At 43.7% G+C, this 16,418-nt stretch overlaps 2 protein-coding genes across 18 annotated transcripts in view; one reads left to right on the top strand and one right to left on the bottom strand.

The window, feature by feature from the left end:
- Positions 1 to 97: 97 nt before the first annotated feature.
- On the top strand, positions 98 to 8,207 carry HIGD1C (HIG1 hypoxia inducible domain family member 1C). Of its 3 annotated transcripts, none has more exons than XM_090050684.1 (5): positions 98 to 1,038; positions 1,987 to 2,054; positions 4,494 to 4,596; positions 5,967 to 6,101; positions 6,594 to 8,207. In XM_090050684.1, exons 3-5 carry the CDS (start codon positions 4,503 to 4,505, stop codon positions 6,656 to 6,658), a joined length of 294 nt encoding a protein of 97 aa, XP_089906810.1. In that variant the 5' UTR covers positions 98 to 1,038; positions 1,987 to 2,054; positions 4,494 to 4,502; the 3' UTR covers positions 6,659 to 8,207. The 3 variants fall into 3 exon arrangements, with proteins under 3 accessions (XP_089906810.1, XP_089906809.1, XP_089906808.1); XM_090050683.1 differs by having other exon boundaries at positions 1,984 to 2,054; XM_090050682.1 differs by having other exon boundaries at positions 98 to 1,074; positions 1,984 to 2,054.
- SLC11A2 (solute carrier family 11 member 2) overlaps positions 2,122 to 16,418 on the bottom strand; it is a 35,016-nt gene continuing 20,719 nt past the window's right edge. For 10 of the 15 annotated variants that reach the window (XM_090050677.1, XM_090050680.1, XM_090050678.1 and 7 more), the window contains 2 exons: positions 16,176 to 16,229; positions 8,349 to 10,277 (listed from right to left, as the gene is read on the bottom strand). In XM_090050677.1, the coding sequence (XP_089906803.1) occupies positions 10,200 to 10,277; positions 16,176 to 16,229 (132 nt within the window). In that variant the 3' untranslated portion in view covers positions 8,349 to 10,199. Of the gene's footprint in view, positions 2,137 to 4,580; positions 5,691 to 8,348; positions 10,278 to 16,090; positions 16,230 to 16,418 lie in introns of those variants that run through there. The other 5 variants (XR_016442863.1, XR_016442862.1, XR_016442861.1 and 2 more) reach the window with 5 other exon arrangements.

The following is a 16,418-nucleotide window of genomic DNA, read 5'->3' as shown; positions in this document are numbered from 1 at the left end:
CGCAGGGACTGGGGGTGAGCAGGGGGTGGGGCAGGAGATGGGGTCAGGGTTGGGTTGGGTTGGGCTGGGTTGGGTTGGGGGGTGCCGGGGGGCATCAAGGACCATTGCCTGGCGTCTCCTGGCAGCCACGACCAGGTGGACACGGCTGCTCTGAGCTGAGGCCCGGGGGCCGGCTGTGGGTTCGCCCCTGCAGGACCAGGACAGGGCCGGGGGGAGCGGCTGGCAGGGCCCTGCCCTTGCGCCTCTGGTCCTGGGTGCCCACCAGCAGCCCTAGAGATCCCCAAAACGTGGAGGGGAGGATGTGCTGTTGGACGCCCAGGAGACCCCTCTCGCCGCCTGCCGCGTCCTCCGTGCCCCGCTGCTTTGGGCCGGCTGCGGCAAGCGCCACGGCAGCTCGAGGTGCGCGGCGAAGGCCGAGCGCGGTAGCAGGGGGCGCGAGTACATCCCGCGGCCTCCAGGACCTCGCCACTCACGCTCGGCCCCATAGCAGACGCTGTGCTGTCTCTGCTAATCCGTTTGTGCTGTTGCTGGAAATGTTAAACCCCCATTGTATGGGCAGTCCTCAGACTTGGGACAATTGACTCCTGAAAACTGTGTCTTAATTCGAAATGTCACTTGGAACCGATTTTCCCATAGGAAACAATGCTATAAATGGGGGATTTGTTCCTGAACTGAGGCCCGGTACCCTATTTTCACCAAAAATAACCCCAAATTTTGTACTCAATCAATTATAGATGAGTAATATAGTTACAACTGTGTATTTTGTAAATAGCAATCATATTGGTTTGGAAGGACTTTGAGGTGACTTCGCTGGACTTTTTGAAGGGCTCTTGGTTGGACTTTTTGAAGGGCTCTTGACTGGAGTCTTCTCAGGAGTCCTGGCTGCAGGTTTTTTCTACAGTTTTGTCTGCTTTCTTAAAGAAAGTGGCCAAGGAAGTTTGGACGGATGTTCTCCAGCGAGACGGGCAATGCAGAGAACTTGTTCGCTGGTGTGGCGTGGCGTGGCGTGGGATAAAGCATTGTAAAGTCGAAACTGAGGTCAGAAAGTTGAAACGGTGTCAGTTTATAAACCTTGTAAGTGCAAAATGTTTTAACTCAAAACGTCATAAATTGAGGACTGCCTATATGTGTGTTTAAATTTTAAAAAAAAATAAGCGAAGTCCCCACCCAGTCTCTCAAACTCAAAGCAGGGTGCAAGGCCCCAGCCAGAGCTACAGTATTTCTCAGCCCCTCCGTTCCTAGACAAGCCACATTCTGCCCTTTACACACTTGGCATCTCTGTTGTCTTCAGATTGTGCCTTACGAAGACAAAAACGTTGCTGAACACGATGCTGCCATGAATAATAAGCTACGTCTGTCCTACCCTATCATCTTTGACAAGGCTGCATGGCTGTCTGAATATTTTAGTAGGAAAAAACAAAAAAGGGGGATAAATTCATGAATCTGAAAGTTATTCTAACCAATTTTTCCTTCCTTTGCTGAATGCACAATCTTTTATTGTTCCTAGTTGTTTAAGGACCAGTTCAAACATCCCCACCTCAAAAAAACAACTCCTAACCAAAAAAAAAAATCTTTGAAGAGATGCAACGGTGTAAAATAGGCTATTTCTTGTTGTGTCCTTTGCTGACAAAATCACAGCCATGCTACATGTAACAGGGATTTCTCCTTATACCATACCCTTATTTAAATGAGGAGCTTTTTTTAAAGTAAAGCATCTGTTTTCCGTTACTATCCCTGCATGAAATAATTCAAAATTCTCCCATTGAAGGCAGAGCCCCACAGCCAGCTGAAATTATTCGTTAATGGCCTCTGGCTAGAGCAGAACAGTCTCTGTAATGTGTGTATTTACGTGTTATCAGGGGATAAAGCCATTATGAGATGAAGCAGCTGATACGACCTGAAGAAAAACATAATGAAAATGACATTGAATAATATGCAGATCACAGAGGTGACATAACCATGTTCATCTCTTATTTCTGGCAGCAGCTTCAGCCTGCACAAGATAACTCATACAGCTGAGATTAGAAGGACGGTTGATACTTCAGCAGCAAAAGGTAATACTGATGATTTTCTTTGGTCGGTGTATAAGGATTCAGGTTTTATATTTCTAACAGGGCTCCAAGATTCCTCAGGACACTGTGGAATATAAATAAAGTTATGAACAGGAAACTTTTTTTTTTTTAAAGCGTGCAGGTAAATAGGAAGAACTATAAGGGTCTAAATCTCGTCAGTGGTACCTAGGTTAAGTGTCTTTTTAAAATAGGACTCTGGATCAAAACTCAGTTGTTATCTTCCATTGTAGTAACTGTTTTCACTGGTGCAGGAAACCGACATGAACTTGGGTAAGAGGCACAGGGAGATGGAACAAAAATATAAAATTTAATTATGTATTTTGTTACCTTCTTTTTTGATGGTCAGTTCAGAAATTTAAGCAAATACAATGGCTGTGTCCAGATGAGCGAGACCGTGCAGTATGTGGCGCTGCAGACATGTCTGCAAGGCAGCACCACAGGGGGAGCGAGGGTTGAACCTTAGATATTCAGGGGTCAAAAAAACCATGCAAAAAAAAAAAAGTGGAGGGGCACATGCAGTGGCAGTGTGTGCCACTCAAAACCGGAGCCTGGTCAACTGGAGCCATGCTGCAGCTGCCAGCTAGGCTCCCAGCGGTAGGATTGCCACTGCTGCAACCCCAGGAGGCCCCCAGGTAAGGCCCCCAGGGCTGGCCCCAGCCTCCCCTATCCCACCCGGGGTTACCTGCTGCATGTGTTACCAGAGTGCATGTGGCACAGGCATTCCCTGGGGACAGCTAGCAGTGACACCAGGTGTGCCACTGCTTCTTGTCCCCAGGAAAACAGACATCCACACTTGTCTGGACACGGCCAATGAGATCACTCTGTCTCCAGGTAGGTACCTGGTTTCGCAGATGGCACAAACCCAGCTAACTCTGTTCCTAGCAATCCATCACGTTCTCTAAAGACTCCTTCGCATTTTTCCCTTTCAAGAATTGGAATCAGAGGAAAGCATCAGGCTAGGGCAGCATTGTGCCAATAACTCATGTAACCCAGGTGGTACTCCAAGAGGTACCCCCTGTCCAATTGAAAGGATCAAAGCAGGTGCACAAGCGCTATGGGAGGTGTAGGGACTCTCCTCCCCCTATAGAGCAGAGCCAGACCACCAATGGGGACTTAACCATATACCTTTTAATACTGGGAACATTAACGGGCATAAATCAGAGGGTATAGTGGACACTACAATGCCCCATGGGGACAGGATTCAACAAAGGTTAGACACTTACAATCACTGACAAAAAAACAGGGTTAACAAAATATAAAACACGAACAGCAGAACAAACAACACGGGTTGGTGAAATATAAAAAAGGCACAAAATGTCAAGGAAATATAGGGCCTTGCTACCTGGAAGGGGCGAAAGGGGGCAAACACAACGGTCCCTTTCCACTGCAAGAAGATTTGCTTCTTGTTAGCTCACTCACCCCAAGTCACCGCAGCTGGAACTTGAACCCAGATCGCCCACGTGGGAGGCAGGAATGCTGCCACACAGCCACCGCTGGCAGCACTACTCTTGTCTGCTAGGGGTCTTGACCTTCCCAGAGCCCCGGCCTCACGTCAAGCTGCCTGGCCTCTGATTGGAGGAGCTGGAAGCAGAGCTGGGAACCTCTCAGGTCACTGCTCAGATCCTTGCTGGAGCTGGGGAGCCTCTCCTGCTGGCTGCAGCCTCTCCCAGGGGATCCTGGAGCCCAGTGAGGAGCCTCTCTTGCCGGCCACACCTGCTGCTGCCTGCAGGTCCTGCTCTTTCAGGCTTTTCTGGGGCGCTGCTCTTGCCCTGCTGGCTCAGCTCTTTCCTTGCTGTCCCTCGCTCCTCTCTTCCCTGAGTCAGCCCATGCTGCCCCTTTTATCCCCCTCCAGGTGACCCAAGGGGCCAATCAGGGTGAGTCTCTAGGGCCTGATTGGTGCAGAAAGGAAATCCCAAGTCCTCCAGTCATCTTTTGCCCTTTCAAAACCCCTGGGCCAGGTCACTGCCAGCTAGCCCATCACACTCGTATTCTTGCCTTTGCTAGATGGGCCAGTTCTTGGGTACATCTCTGAAAACACCTGTTTGTAAATGGAGTCTCCCCTTATTCTGCAGATAAGAATAAGAAGCTCCATTTCTGAGCAAGTCTTCCCAAGTCCTTGTTTGAAGAGCTGAGCAGGCATCGAGAACAACTGTGCACGGTCCCATTGTAATGCCAAAACAGAGCCTGAAGAGGGCTCCACAATTCCAAATGAAACTCAGCCACTGCTGGTCCAGTGAAATACCAGCTTTTGAAGAGGGGTCTGCTTACATGCAACCTTGATCAACTTAGCTGCTCTTGCACTGACAGTTTCTTTTAATAGGTCATAGATCCCTGAGCAGAAAAACCCTGAGAAATGGAGAAAGAGGGGAACATACTGGTATTTTTGGGTCTGGGTGGTCAGCTCTTTCCTCTTGTTCGCAGACGTGAACAATGTCTTCTGACAATCACTGGTCTGCAGTGGAAGAGGACACTCAAGCATCGAAATTGGCCAGAAAATCCAGGGAAACGCCCTTTGTGCCCATCGGTGAGTAGAATCCGGCCGCCTTTCGAAACTGATAAGTGTGCTAGTTCTGAATGGATTTTCTTCCCAAAAGAGGCTATAGTTACACATGCTGAACACACAACAGGAAGATTGATTCTGTTGAAATAACAGGTTTTTTTCTTTCCCGTCCTTCCAACAGCGATGCCGCAGTACTGTTGTGCTATCCCACTCCTATTTAGAGTAGCTCTGTTGCACAGGTGGCTGATGCTTAGTTCCCCATTTGGTAGAAACCTGTTACAACTCCGTCATTTAAGAGGCATCTGCTGTAACTGTAGCTTCTCTAGCTTCCCTAGGATCTTCTCAATAGGGTTCCTCCATCAGATTCAGAAACTGAGGTGTACGTACCCCAGAGTCCAATCTTTATTTACATTCAATATATTTCAGAGGAACAGGAATCTAGGCAGGAATTGTGCAGACCTCAAGAGTCAAGCAGAAACCTGGCCAAAATTCAACCATCAAACTTCATTAATTTTCCACTAATACTTAGCTGCACCAGATCAATGGCAGAACAGAAGCTTTTCTAGACCTTGTACATACCAGGCTAATGAACACAAGCTAATCTGTATGCACTGGTGTCAATTAAGCAGCTTGCAAGGACAACAGCTTGCTTTTTTGGAACGTGCAAAGGTAGTTGCAGTTAAAAGATAAAAGAATTAGTTAAATTAAATTGATGCATCAAACAACAAGAGTGCAGAAAAGCCACAAACCAGGCCTGACTTACCTGCACAAGCAAACATTGCAGAGATCAAATTAAATGTCTGAATGACACTTACCTCACTGCTTCAGAAGGGGAGTAATTCTGATTACCCTGGATGGGATGGAGGAAATGGAGCAGCCATTTTCTGGTCCAGAAGGGTAGTTGAGTCTGTTCAAACAATGTGGCTATTTTGGTGTTAGGTAAACCCAGTTTTTTTAATGCAGGCAGGGTAAGGTCCGCAAACTCTTACACTAACACCCCAATTCCTCACCTGAGGCACTGCTTGGAACATCTTGCTCTAGAACAGTGATTCGCCACTGCTGCCACAGTACCTTAGGGTGCCTTGAGATCCTTTGAAGGGTGCTGTGCCATGTTATCACTGTTAGGTTTGCAAACATAAGATAAACCCAGAGATTTTACACAGGAATTCAGTGTTTTTGCAACAGAAGAACTCTATTAATTTTTCTGTAATCAAAAAACAAGGTAAAACTCAGAGCTGACATTTTCCAAGCAGACATTTTGGACCTTGAGTCCAAAAAGGTTGAAAACCATTTCTCTAACGAATCAGATCTTTAGAAGAACCTGGACTTGAAGCCAGTTATCTTTTCTCATTGGAAGCATGCACTGTATTTTCCCTTTCTCCTGAATGTTACAGGGGTGGCAGGCTTCCTTGCTGTTATGGGGTATGGTATGTACAAGCTCAGACACAGAGGAGACCAGAAAATGTCTGTCCATCTCATTCACATGAGAGTTGCAGCACAAGGGTTTGTCGTTGGAGCAATAACATTGGGTAAGATGGTATCTAGTTTGTCCAGTGGCCTTTATTAAGATATCACTGCTAGAGCGGGACCTCAAGGGAAGGCTAGAAAGGGGTTGGGAGATAGAATGGGGTTGTCTCCCATGCCTATTAGGAACTTAGTTGTGTAACTTGTTGCCCTCAGCAATAGGTGTTTTGCCATTCCAGAATTAACAGCTATCACCCCTAGCCACCGATTCATGATGCAGCCACATCAAAAGGGTCCAATAACCTCCTCTTTTTATGTCTAGTTGTGAACATCGGGTTCATGACTAAGTGGTGTGAAGAAACAGTTAAGGAAGACATTCTTTTTTTTTTTTGCCACTAAATAATTTTACCCTCTGCTGAGGTTAGGAGACAGAACATAATTAAAAAAAAAAAAAAAAGGCAGCAAAACTATTTGCCTAACGATGAATCACTGAACTGTGTTCCATAGTGAAGATGCCAGTAGGCAACAAAAGCATCTGCTTTTTTTTTTTTTGCTAGGTGTCATCTACTCTATGTACAAGGATTTTGTTAAGTCTCCACTCAAGACTGGGACCAAAAAGTGAGCCAGCTCCATGGGAAGAGGCAGGAAGGGGACACACGCGTTCTGCACTTACTATTTAGAATTTCTCTGTGTAAGCGTTATTGTCCAGAAACGCATTTTGCTGTCCCCCAAAGCACATCAGAAATTATATCCAAATTTGTTAGGAGCCTCTACGCATGAGACCCCTTTGTTATAGAAACAGCACAGCAGGTCCGCACTTACCTATTTATGCTATTATTTATATAAAGTAGCCTATTTGGCTAAAATAAAATATTCTTGAAAGTTTCAGCCGGTTTAAGATAATAGTTATTATTAGCTACTACAGACTCTCCATGAAATATAGTGCGCCTGTTTCCTGCTCTCTCTGGGTTCACTTAATTACTATGGAGACCTTCACCTGTAAGAGATGTTTTATTTAACGGAGACAATGGTAATGCTGTCTAACCACAACAGCGATTAACTTGATGCAAGTAATGAGATTACATGGGAGCCTCTCCTTCCCAGGAAAGCAGCAGTGTTTGTAAACAAAAGCTGGGATCCAAGAGATAATGCTATATATAACCAGGGACTCATGGTTCAAGCTGGGGTTTGCTGCCACAGAAAAGGCAACAGATGCCTGCCTGCTTGCACCTTCTGGGGTAGAGGCCAAAACAGGCGGCCTCTGAAATTACTCTTTGACCTTAAAGACTGTCCCCTCCATGTAGCTACAAAAGGAAAGGGAGTCCAGGACCTAAATGCCACTAGATCACTTGGTAGAACCCAGATTTATATGGGCAAGGTAACATTTTAAATGGGATTTATTCAAAATAGAAGCAAGAGTTGCCTGTAACAGGACTTTTTGCTTGGCTGCAGAGTCATGCAGGAAAGTTAATTCAAGTGGATTCAAAGTGAGAATTTAGAGTGGCTTAATTAACATACATTAGGCTCCAATGCAGACACTCTCCTTCCAAATTCAGCTTACCTTAATGTATTTGGGAAGTGAATGAGGACTGAAACAGAACAAAGCTACTTCAGTGTTAAATGAACAGGTCCACATGGGGCTTAATGTGCCTTAACTAACCCACATTCAAGTTTTGTTCATATTAATTTCTCTGAGCATCTGCAGGCAGCCACATCCTTAGTTGTAAGCATGAACAGAAATAGGATCAGAATACTGGACTGATAGCACTGGTGCAAATTTGGAGCCAATCTGAAAGGCACCTGTGGGAGCCCTGTTCCACCCTGCTTAAGCCTTAAAAAAAAAATAGTGGCACACCTCCTTTGATAACCTAACAGTGAAGATGATGGCTTGTTAAGTCCCACAATGCAGTCAGCAGGAGAAGGGGCCACCCCGTGTTCGCATACATTGCTTTTTCAGCCGGGTGGTGATAGATCACACTTAGGTGCCTAGGGAACAGGAGGATCTGGTCCTTGCGGTCTGTTACATTTTTGCCTATGCTGGAGTTCAGATACAAATACATACTTTAAATGCTTCTTACTGCAGTTTGGAGCCAGAAAGACTATCCTTTGCTCTATGCACAGGTAGGATTTAATGCATTTTACATACCACCCACATCACAGCTCCAGCACAAACAATGGCAGGCCCTTTGTACAGCCTGTTCTTGTACAGGAAAGAATCGTTTCAAATCATTAGACTTTTTTTTCCAGGTCAGATCACCAAGAATGTGGCGTGGTTTCTTAAGTAGATTAAGACTGAGCAGAAAAGGCTAAAGTGAATTTGACATGTTTATTTGAAAGTCTGGACCTTCACCATGTTCTTCACAACCCAGATGATAATTTATTAAATTAGGGCCAAATTAGAAGAACAAAAATGATTCATTGGTTAAAAAACAAATGAAAAACAGAAGTAACAGCTACCGCAGAACAGAACCCAGATGCAAATTTGGAAAAATATAATCCAGCATGACTTTCATGCAAAGGAAATTGTGTCTCAGAGATCTTAGCACATTTATCTGTTTGAAGGGAAAAAAAAACCCAACAAGCCCATAAGGAAAAAGCCACACACACGCTCTCCCTCCATGGCTTCAGGCTCTGAGTTTGGAAACTTCCAATGTTCAGACGTGATTCTGAGTACCGCTCAAGGCTTCCCGAAACGCCATGCACACACAAAGCTGGTGTATGCCATGTGTGCCAAGTCTGTGATGTTTTGAACTGTGAAAATTCAACCAGCCAACTCCCTCCAGAACAGAGGGCAGATCAAAGGCCATGTTTCACTTGTAGATGAGAGCAGTACATGGTTTATTCAGGCATGGGGGCTAACCATCAAGCCTAATGTGAAGTAGTTTCTGAAGTTCTCTAGTTAGCACTTCACAGGCATGTGGCACATGCCACTGGGAGATCACAATGAAGAGATCAGCTTCGCTCCTAAAAGTACAGAGATGCTTGAACCAAGTATTCTATAGTTCTCTCATCAGGCATTCCTCTGAAGTCTAAGTTTGCATTGCCTCTAGAAAGAACCTGGATTTTGGTCTTAAAATCTAAAAGTACAGTTTAAGAGCAAAACATTTCAACACACCACCGGTCAGGAGTCCCAACACCTTGACTGACAGCAGAGAAATCACATGTCGGAAGGAACACACTAGGATAACCTGTTTGTATTCTCCCATCCCAGCTCTGCTGCAATTACAGCAGCACTCAGCAACGTTGTTGTGGGGGGAGCACTTTAAATAAAACCATGGCGCACAGAACAGGTACTGAATAGACCACATGGGGAAGAGGCCAGTGGGAAAGAGAGGTGGACCATTCTCTTGAAGCGTGGGGCCTCTTCAGATGGCCACAGCAGAGGCTGGAGAGGTCTGAAGTGGCAAGTGTTCAGATATTGGGGGTCATACAAGTATCTGGATAGATAGCATGGGGCATTCTGGAGAGGGAAGAGGATGATAAAAGAATGCAGATCACCTTGTACACAGCCCTGCTGGTTCACAAAACCCCCCCTGAGCAATATGGAAACAGCAAGCATGCTTCTTCCTTAGTTTCCAGGGGCTTTTAGTTTCACAGTCTTCTGGTTAATTATTTCTTGCCGTGTCATCTCCACTTGCAATTGAACAGAAAAAAACCCCTCAAGTGATGCCCAACCAGACAAGTTTGGCATTTTTCAAAAGTCAGAAAAATAAAATGCAGTGTCCTATCATTTAGCCTAAGAAACACCAGGCAGGACAAGATCAAATCTAAACAAATTAATAAAATATCGAAGTCCCAGTAATTCTCCACCCAGATTATTTACTTGTATCAAAAAATATTTAAAGAAAAGAATAAACTAGCTAAAAAAAAAACAAAAAACCCCAGTGGGGTGTGTTGGGTATGAAATTAGCTTGACCGTGGCTCTTCGCTGGTCTTGTGACAGCTTTCAAGGCTGATGTAAAGTGCAGCACCTGTAAGTTCCATGTAACACTCACATTAACACAGTAGTTGCATCCTGCACCCCCTGCAGGAACTCTTAGTGCTGTTTGTGATCCTTGACTGTACCCGTTTCTGAGCTAAAAAAGGAGGGTAAGTAGTTTTCTGCAGCACCACGGGGCTTCCAAATAAAAACCCATCCATTCTGCCTACCGCAGCTCAGGAAGTCATCTATTCACAACCGAATCTGCATCGACATTATTCAGAAGGAAGAGTTCAGGGTGAGTTTTGAATCCCAGCCGATACTAGAGAAGGCAAAGAAGAAGAAGGTTAGGGAAACCGCTATAGTAACAGAAGCCAAAGATAGTGAAATCAAGTGTGATTAGATTCAAGTCTATAAACCAGCATTAGTGGGACCAGAAGGGTATTATGCTTTGGCTTAAGCTTCAAAAAACCTTGATCAAGGCTTGAAGTGATGCCGAAAATGCCTTGCTCAGGCGAGTTTCACAGGATTTGTATCATTTAGAAGTGCCAGGGACCCTGGTCTGGAGCCTAGCCACAAAATAATACTCCAAGGCAGGCAGTAGCTGAGAGTACTTCCCTGCAGGTAAGTGATAATCTCACCCATCTGCTGCCTTCCCAGCAGTTTTACTTCACAGGGACACTAGCAGTGACTGAACATCAAGCACCTGCAAACCAAGCAGCAGCTCACAGTCCCTGCAGCCATAATCAGGTGGGTTCCAATTTTCTGGACCCCAAATCATTTGTCCTATGGGGAGGCTGCCTACAAGTGTAAATTACCCAGTTTGTTACCAAAAAACCTGTTGGGGTGTTAAAACCAAAGCATTGTTAAAGCAAGCCCTATTCTTTAAAATCACCAGCAATAAATTGTGGCTTGTTGATAAATTGGTTAATTGTGCTGTTAGCATTATTTTGATTCCCTGAAGGACAGTGTAATTGGAATGACTGAAGCAACTTGCACCTGATTAAATCACAAAAGGCGATTCATTCAGCTGCTAAGACCGACAGAGCAGACAGCTTGCAATTTCATGCTGGTTACTGCCAATTACAGATCCCGTACATACCTTCACTGCTAGACTGTTTCTTAAAAAGTGCAAAGTAAGACTATATAGCATGCTACAACATGAAGAGCTAATCTCCATTTCATTAGTACATTGAGCCTCTTTCAGGGCCTGTCTACACTTGAAGTTTATTTCAGAATAGCCATTTCTATCAAAGCAGGTTAACATGAAACTGCAACAAGGTACTCTTATTCTGGAAAAAGTACATATAGATGCATTTTTGACATGGATTAGCTATTCCTGGATAATACCACTTTGAATGCACATGCTGACTTAATCTGAAAGAACTTGAGTATAAACAAGCCCCAAGTAGAATTGATTCATTATGAAGCATTTGCTTAAGCAAGGAAGAGCATCCAGTTTCAGAGCAACAGATTTCACCTGCTCTTTTTCCAGATTTAATTATTATTTTGGGAGGTTTTTCATTAACACAGTTTCACAGTAATGCACATTATAATAAAGGTAGGCAAGGGAGTGTTACTTCTCTATTAGGAGGGTCTGCCTCTGTTACCATTTCCTGTTATGACATGCAGGTTTGGATAATTCCATGTAGATAGCAAATATAATATATTATTCTCCTCTGCAAATCTGGCAGCCATGCTTAATTCAAATTTTAAACAAATTCAACCATTATGAATTTAAAGCTTGAAACATTTCAACAGACCAAAACTTACCAAAAGCGTTTCTCACCAGGTAGAAACAAAAACTACATGAATATTAAATGTTATCAGAAGATTGTGGCATATTCACAAATTCAAGCGTTCCCTCTTAGGGACAAAACCCCCAAAAGATGCACATTACTTACGCCTTCTGGTTCACTTAAGGCAGGCAAGGAAAGCTTGCAATAAAAAAGGGGAAGAGAAAGTTCCTATATCACATTAAAACACACATTTCCAATTTCTGAGCAGAAGCAAGATCTCCTGTTAGTTAAACAGTGAAAAATAATGAGAGATCTCACCTGTGTCTCACCTGTGGCAGGGCAAAGTTTGCCTTTATCAGACTGTTAAGGCCAGAAAAAACCATTATATCATACATCACAAAAATAAGCAGGGCTCATCCCCAGTGAAAGCTGTTCCTGGGCGAAACATGTTGGCACTTCGTTAGTTTTCTTAGTAAGGAGAAGTCATGCTATTAGGCCATGTACTGTGTTCGCTAAATTAGGGACCACGCAGAAAGACACTCATAAACATAACGGTAAGGGGTCTAAGAATAGGATGGGAAATTTGTCTTCCACCCAGGATCATCCCAAAGAAGACCCTAGTAATGAGTCTGCATTTTCCTGAGCAGCTGGTGTGTCAATCCCTCACATCTGCTGGCACTCCATAGGACCTTGAAGATGGTAGAGAATATCAAGCTAAGCTAGCTGCTTGCCCAAGTGGAAACCAGGAACACGGCTGGCACCTATAAGGCTAAATGATTGTAAGGCTAAATGATTTGTAATGACAATATCTGGCAAGAGTGGTTAGTGATAATTAACTACGCAGATCTTGGAGCGTTAGTAGCGGAAGAGGTGCTCTCATGCAATCTAGTGTATGGAGCCCATACTGTATGGCATCAGCATCATCTGGGAATTAACACAAGCTTCTTCCAAGGCAACATATTAGCAGCAATTAAAAGAAAGACCCGAGAAACCAAATTGAAAAGTGTCTGTTGCTTTAATTGAAAATGTATGTCATACAAACTGGTTCATGGTCAATTAAAAAAAAAAAAAAGATCAGTTTCACAGAGAATGGATGCGAAGTGCAGCACATGATGAAAATTTGATACATGAGCTCCTGCATATAGCTGTGATTTTAATATACAGTCCCCATAATTTTCAACAGTGCCATGGTTGCATTTTTACAGTGGTCTAGACAACAGTCTTTGAGGCAAGGTGCTTTGAGGAAAAATGTTAAAACAGCATTGAAAGAGTTAGGTTTTCTTCCAACGCTTTACAAATTGAAAGTTTAAAATACATAAAAATTTAAGAGACTTCTACAAAAACACCTCAGCAACCTATAAGCTAACAAAGGCAACTAGATCCGAATCTAATAGGGGTTTTCACATCAGAAAAATGCCTTCAGTTACACAGTCCAGATTTTGCAGCCAAGGGAAAACGATTATGATATACTCCAGCTTTTGCTTTATATCACAAGACAGGAGAACCAGATATGAACCGACAAACCCTGCTGGGACGTGTAATCAGGATTTCCAGCTGGAATTTTGAGTGACTGGACTTCAAAAGCTAAATTCTAGTGCCCAATAGCCAGAGGAGAATTAAAAAAAAAAGAAACTTTTGTTGGTGTTTCCGTATGTATACGTAAAATGGGGGTTTAAAAGAAAGGGAAAAAAAAATTAGCAGCTATAAATTTTGCCATTAGACATTCATCCTGTCTCTTGCCTATAAGCAGCTGGAATCAGTAGCACTGGTTTCCTCCTCAGCTTTCTGAAACCACTTCATTGGCTCACTTCAAAGCTGCGTGCACTTCTCATTCCCACAACAGAAGTGGCACTTGCTGAAAAATCACGAGGCTGATGCTTAACTGCGTCTTCTGAAACAGTGAGCCAGATTCTCCATTGCCCTGCTCCTTATGTAGTCAGTCACACTCATGCATAGTGGGGGGTACAAACCGATTGTCCCATTTAGTAGCACTGTATAACCCCACTGCAGAGCTGTTAGTGCCTATACAAAGGGCAGAGCCTTGTACCATGCTCATAGGCATCATCTGCTTGTGTCAGATACAACAGACGGAAAGCGAACCAATCTAGCCTGACCTGCGCTGAATGTTCCCACTTTAGCCGGCAGGAGAAACACTTCCCGAAGCAGACATATATAAAAGGGCATTCCTTCCACATGCTTTGGACAGGTCTTCATCTCCCATCAACACCACCGAAAGTTCAGCATATGGCTGGCTAGGGACCCAGCCCCTCCACATAGGAAGTTTGCTCAAGAAAATAGAAATTACAGTAAAAAAAGAAAAAGAAAAATAGCCAATGCCCAACTTCCCTCTCCAAGCCTCTAAAAACCAAGACAAGCTCCTTCACAGACAGATTAGTGTTCTTGGGATACGAGTGCACATGACATACATACACTAAGACAAACTAAAAGTTACCTGAAAAAGCTTCATCTCTGACAATGGCTCCAGAAACCAGCTTTGAAAACGTACCTGCATGGGCCACCCTCATTAAAATATCTCACTGCCTTTGGTGTCTGTAACACCAGGCTGATTCTGCTCAGGAGAGCAAAGGCTGAACAACACCGGGTTAGGTCAGGCACACATGGAGCTGCTGTGCAACCTGCGCACACACAGACCTGCAAAAGGGCCTCGACCCTGACCAGCAGCACCCGTTATTCCAGTTTTGGGCTTCTTCAGGGAACAGAAGCCAGTCAATTATGGCACGAGTTTGTGAAGTGAAAAAATAAAGGCTCACAATCCTTGGGAACCCACTTTCGCTTGTGACCAAAGTCAGGATTCAAGCCCTGATCTCCAGAAGGTGCCAACACTAATGCACTAACCCCACAGATCAAGATCACAAACAAGTGTTGATCACTTGAGATAATGGCAGACTTTAGAGCAGTCGCATTTCAGTGAATTTATCTATTCACGACTGTTGCCTAATGCAACAAAAAATGTCTGTATATTCATACTGCCATCAGCCGAAACCTCCAAAAAAGTCTTACTTAGTAAGAATCTTGATTTGAACTTCCTATGCACGCTTTTCCAAATCCAGTCATAAAATATACCCAGTACCCTTAGACCCTACCCTATATTCAAGGATACAAATACTTAATTCAGAGTCACTTCTAAACAGAGGTCACAGTTCATCCTTAAGAAAGGAACACACATTTCTCACAGCAAGCTTTACAATACTAAATTTAAGATTTCCTTTGAGGTGGAAAAAGGGGGAAGAGTTGCTTGCAGTGTCTACTGCTGAAGCACAAGTGCAACTTGAGAAGGACAAACAGGGGAAGTTATAACATGGGCCAAGCTGGAAGTACAAATATAAAAGAGAGAAGCTGACCCATTGTTCTTCTCCAAAAGCGTGAAGACTTTGAGCACATTTTGCAATAACAGGTCTCCAAGCTCGGAGACAGCAAGTTGTAGGAAACAACATTATTATTAGTACTGCACATATGACAAATCACAAAACCATAAAGGCAGTAACCATTTAAGATACCTTTTCCTTTGCTGATCACCAGAATCACAAGCCAAGTAGGAAAAAGAGATAATCTTTTTACTGCTTAGTGGTTTTCAGTGCTTCTTGGGCACACCACTTCTTTCAGTAAGGGACTCCTGAACCCTGGATTCATTCTAATATTCAACTGAAATCAGCAGCTATTCTGTCAGTCACTCACAGCAAGAGATACAAATGTCATCTCCAGATTGGGATCAGGATCTGAATTGTGATCTGCAGAGGTAGATTACGTCACTTTGCATCACAGGTTTTACACAGTACTTGTTTAACTCTCAGTAGAAGGATTAATGTTTCAGGTACTGTCTGAGCAGTTCAATTCCAATTGACCAGCTCAGGTTCACTATTCAATTCAGAAGGTTCCTGGCTCTATGATTAGGAACCACATTATTCTGAGTGCATATATAAACCAGGCCCCCACAATTCTATTGCACTGGATTAAGCTTTAGAGGCAACGGAATTTGCTATTTTTGAGTCAAAATGAAAGAGAGGCCGGAAGACTTCAGAGGCAGAGGCCTATCTAAATGAAAGGGTTAGTCTGGAGAATGGAGCGTGCCTCTTGTCTGTAAGCTTGTTAAGCACATTAGTGTCTGAAGAAAGAGTAAGTCACATGCAGGTCTTAGATTGCAAAATCAGCATTATTCTAGCAGCAGCATGGCATTCATTAGGTGTGATTAGAGAGGTCAGCAAGGGAAAGAGCCATCTCTGTAGTATCTTAGCAACACAATCTATTTCCCAGTATATACATTGGAGCGTCTACACAACAAACATTTCCCTACACAAATATTTTCTGTGCAAATTGCACATACATTTGGATTTGTTCACATAGTAAACCATAGAAACGCACTGGCTCTGATGGCTACCTGCTGTGTATACAACAGACCCCAGCAATTAGCTAGCCGGAGATGCAGATGGTTCTTCAGTAAGCAGAGTTCTAGTGACGCTTACCGTTTGCCCACAAGACAGGAAAGAGACTCCAAGAGCAATCAGGCACAGCCAGCTCTGCAATTAAAAGGGCAGGTTATTAGCACATAGCTGCAAGGCAAAATATTTTTAATCAGCCACATTTAAAAAAAAAACCAATGTGCTTCTGAACAGAAATGCAGAGGGGATGCTAGATAGCAGGTGCTTTCATTAATAATTAACTGGTCAGGCAACCAAATCCATTCAGAATGCAACCCACAGACAATG

Source organism: Crocodylus siamensis, chromosome 6, assembly GCF_052110815.1.
Source record: "Crocodylus siamensis isolate JL-2025a chromosome 6, ASM5211081v1, whole genome shotgun sequence".
Taxonomy (NCBI): Eukaryota; Metazoa; Chordata; order Crocodylia; family Crocodylidae; genus Crocodylus; species Crocodylus siamensis.
The sequence above is the reverse complement of the archived record's forward strand: the minus strand, read 5'-3'. Positions and strand labels throughout refer to the sequence as shown.

Coding starts and splice junctions, on each gene's coding strand:
- HIGD1C (XM_090050684.1), top strand. CDS start 4,503: ATGTCTTCTGACAATCACTGGTCTGCAGTGGAAGAGGACACTCAAGCA. Junction 4,597..5,966: donor AACGCCCTTTGTGCCCATCG/GTGAGTAGAATC, acceptor TGAATGTTACAG/GGGTGGCAGGCTTCCTTGCT. Junction 6,102..6,593: donor CGTTGGAGCAATAACATTGG/GTAAGATGGTAT, acceptor TTTTTTTGCTAG/GTGTCATCTACTCTATGTAC.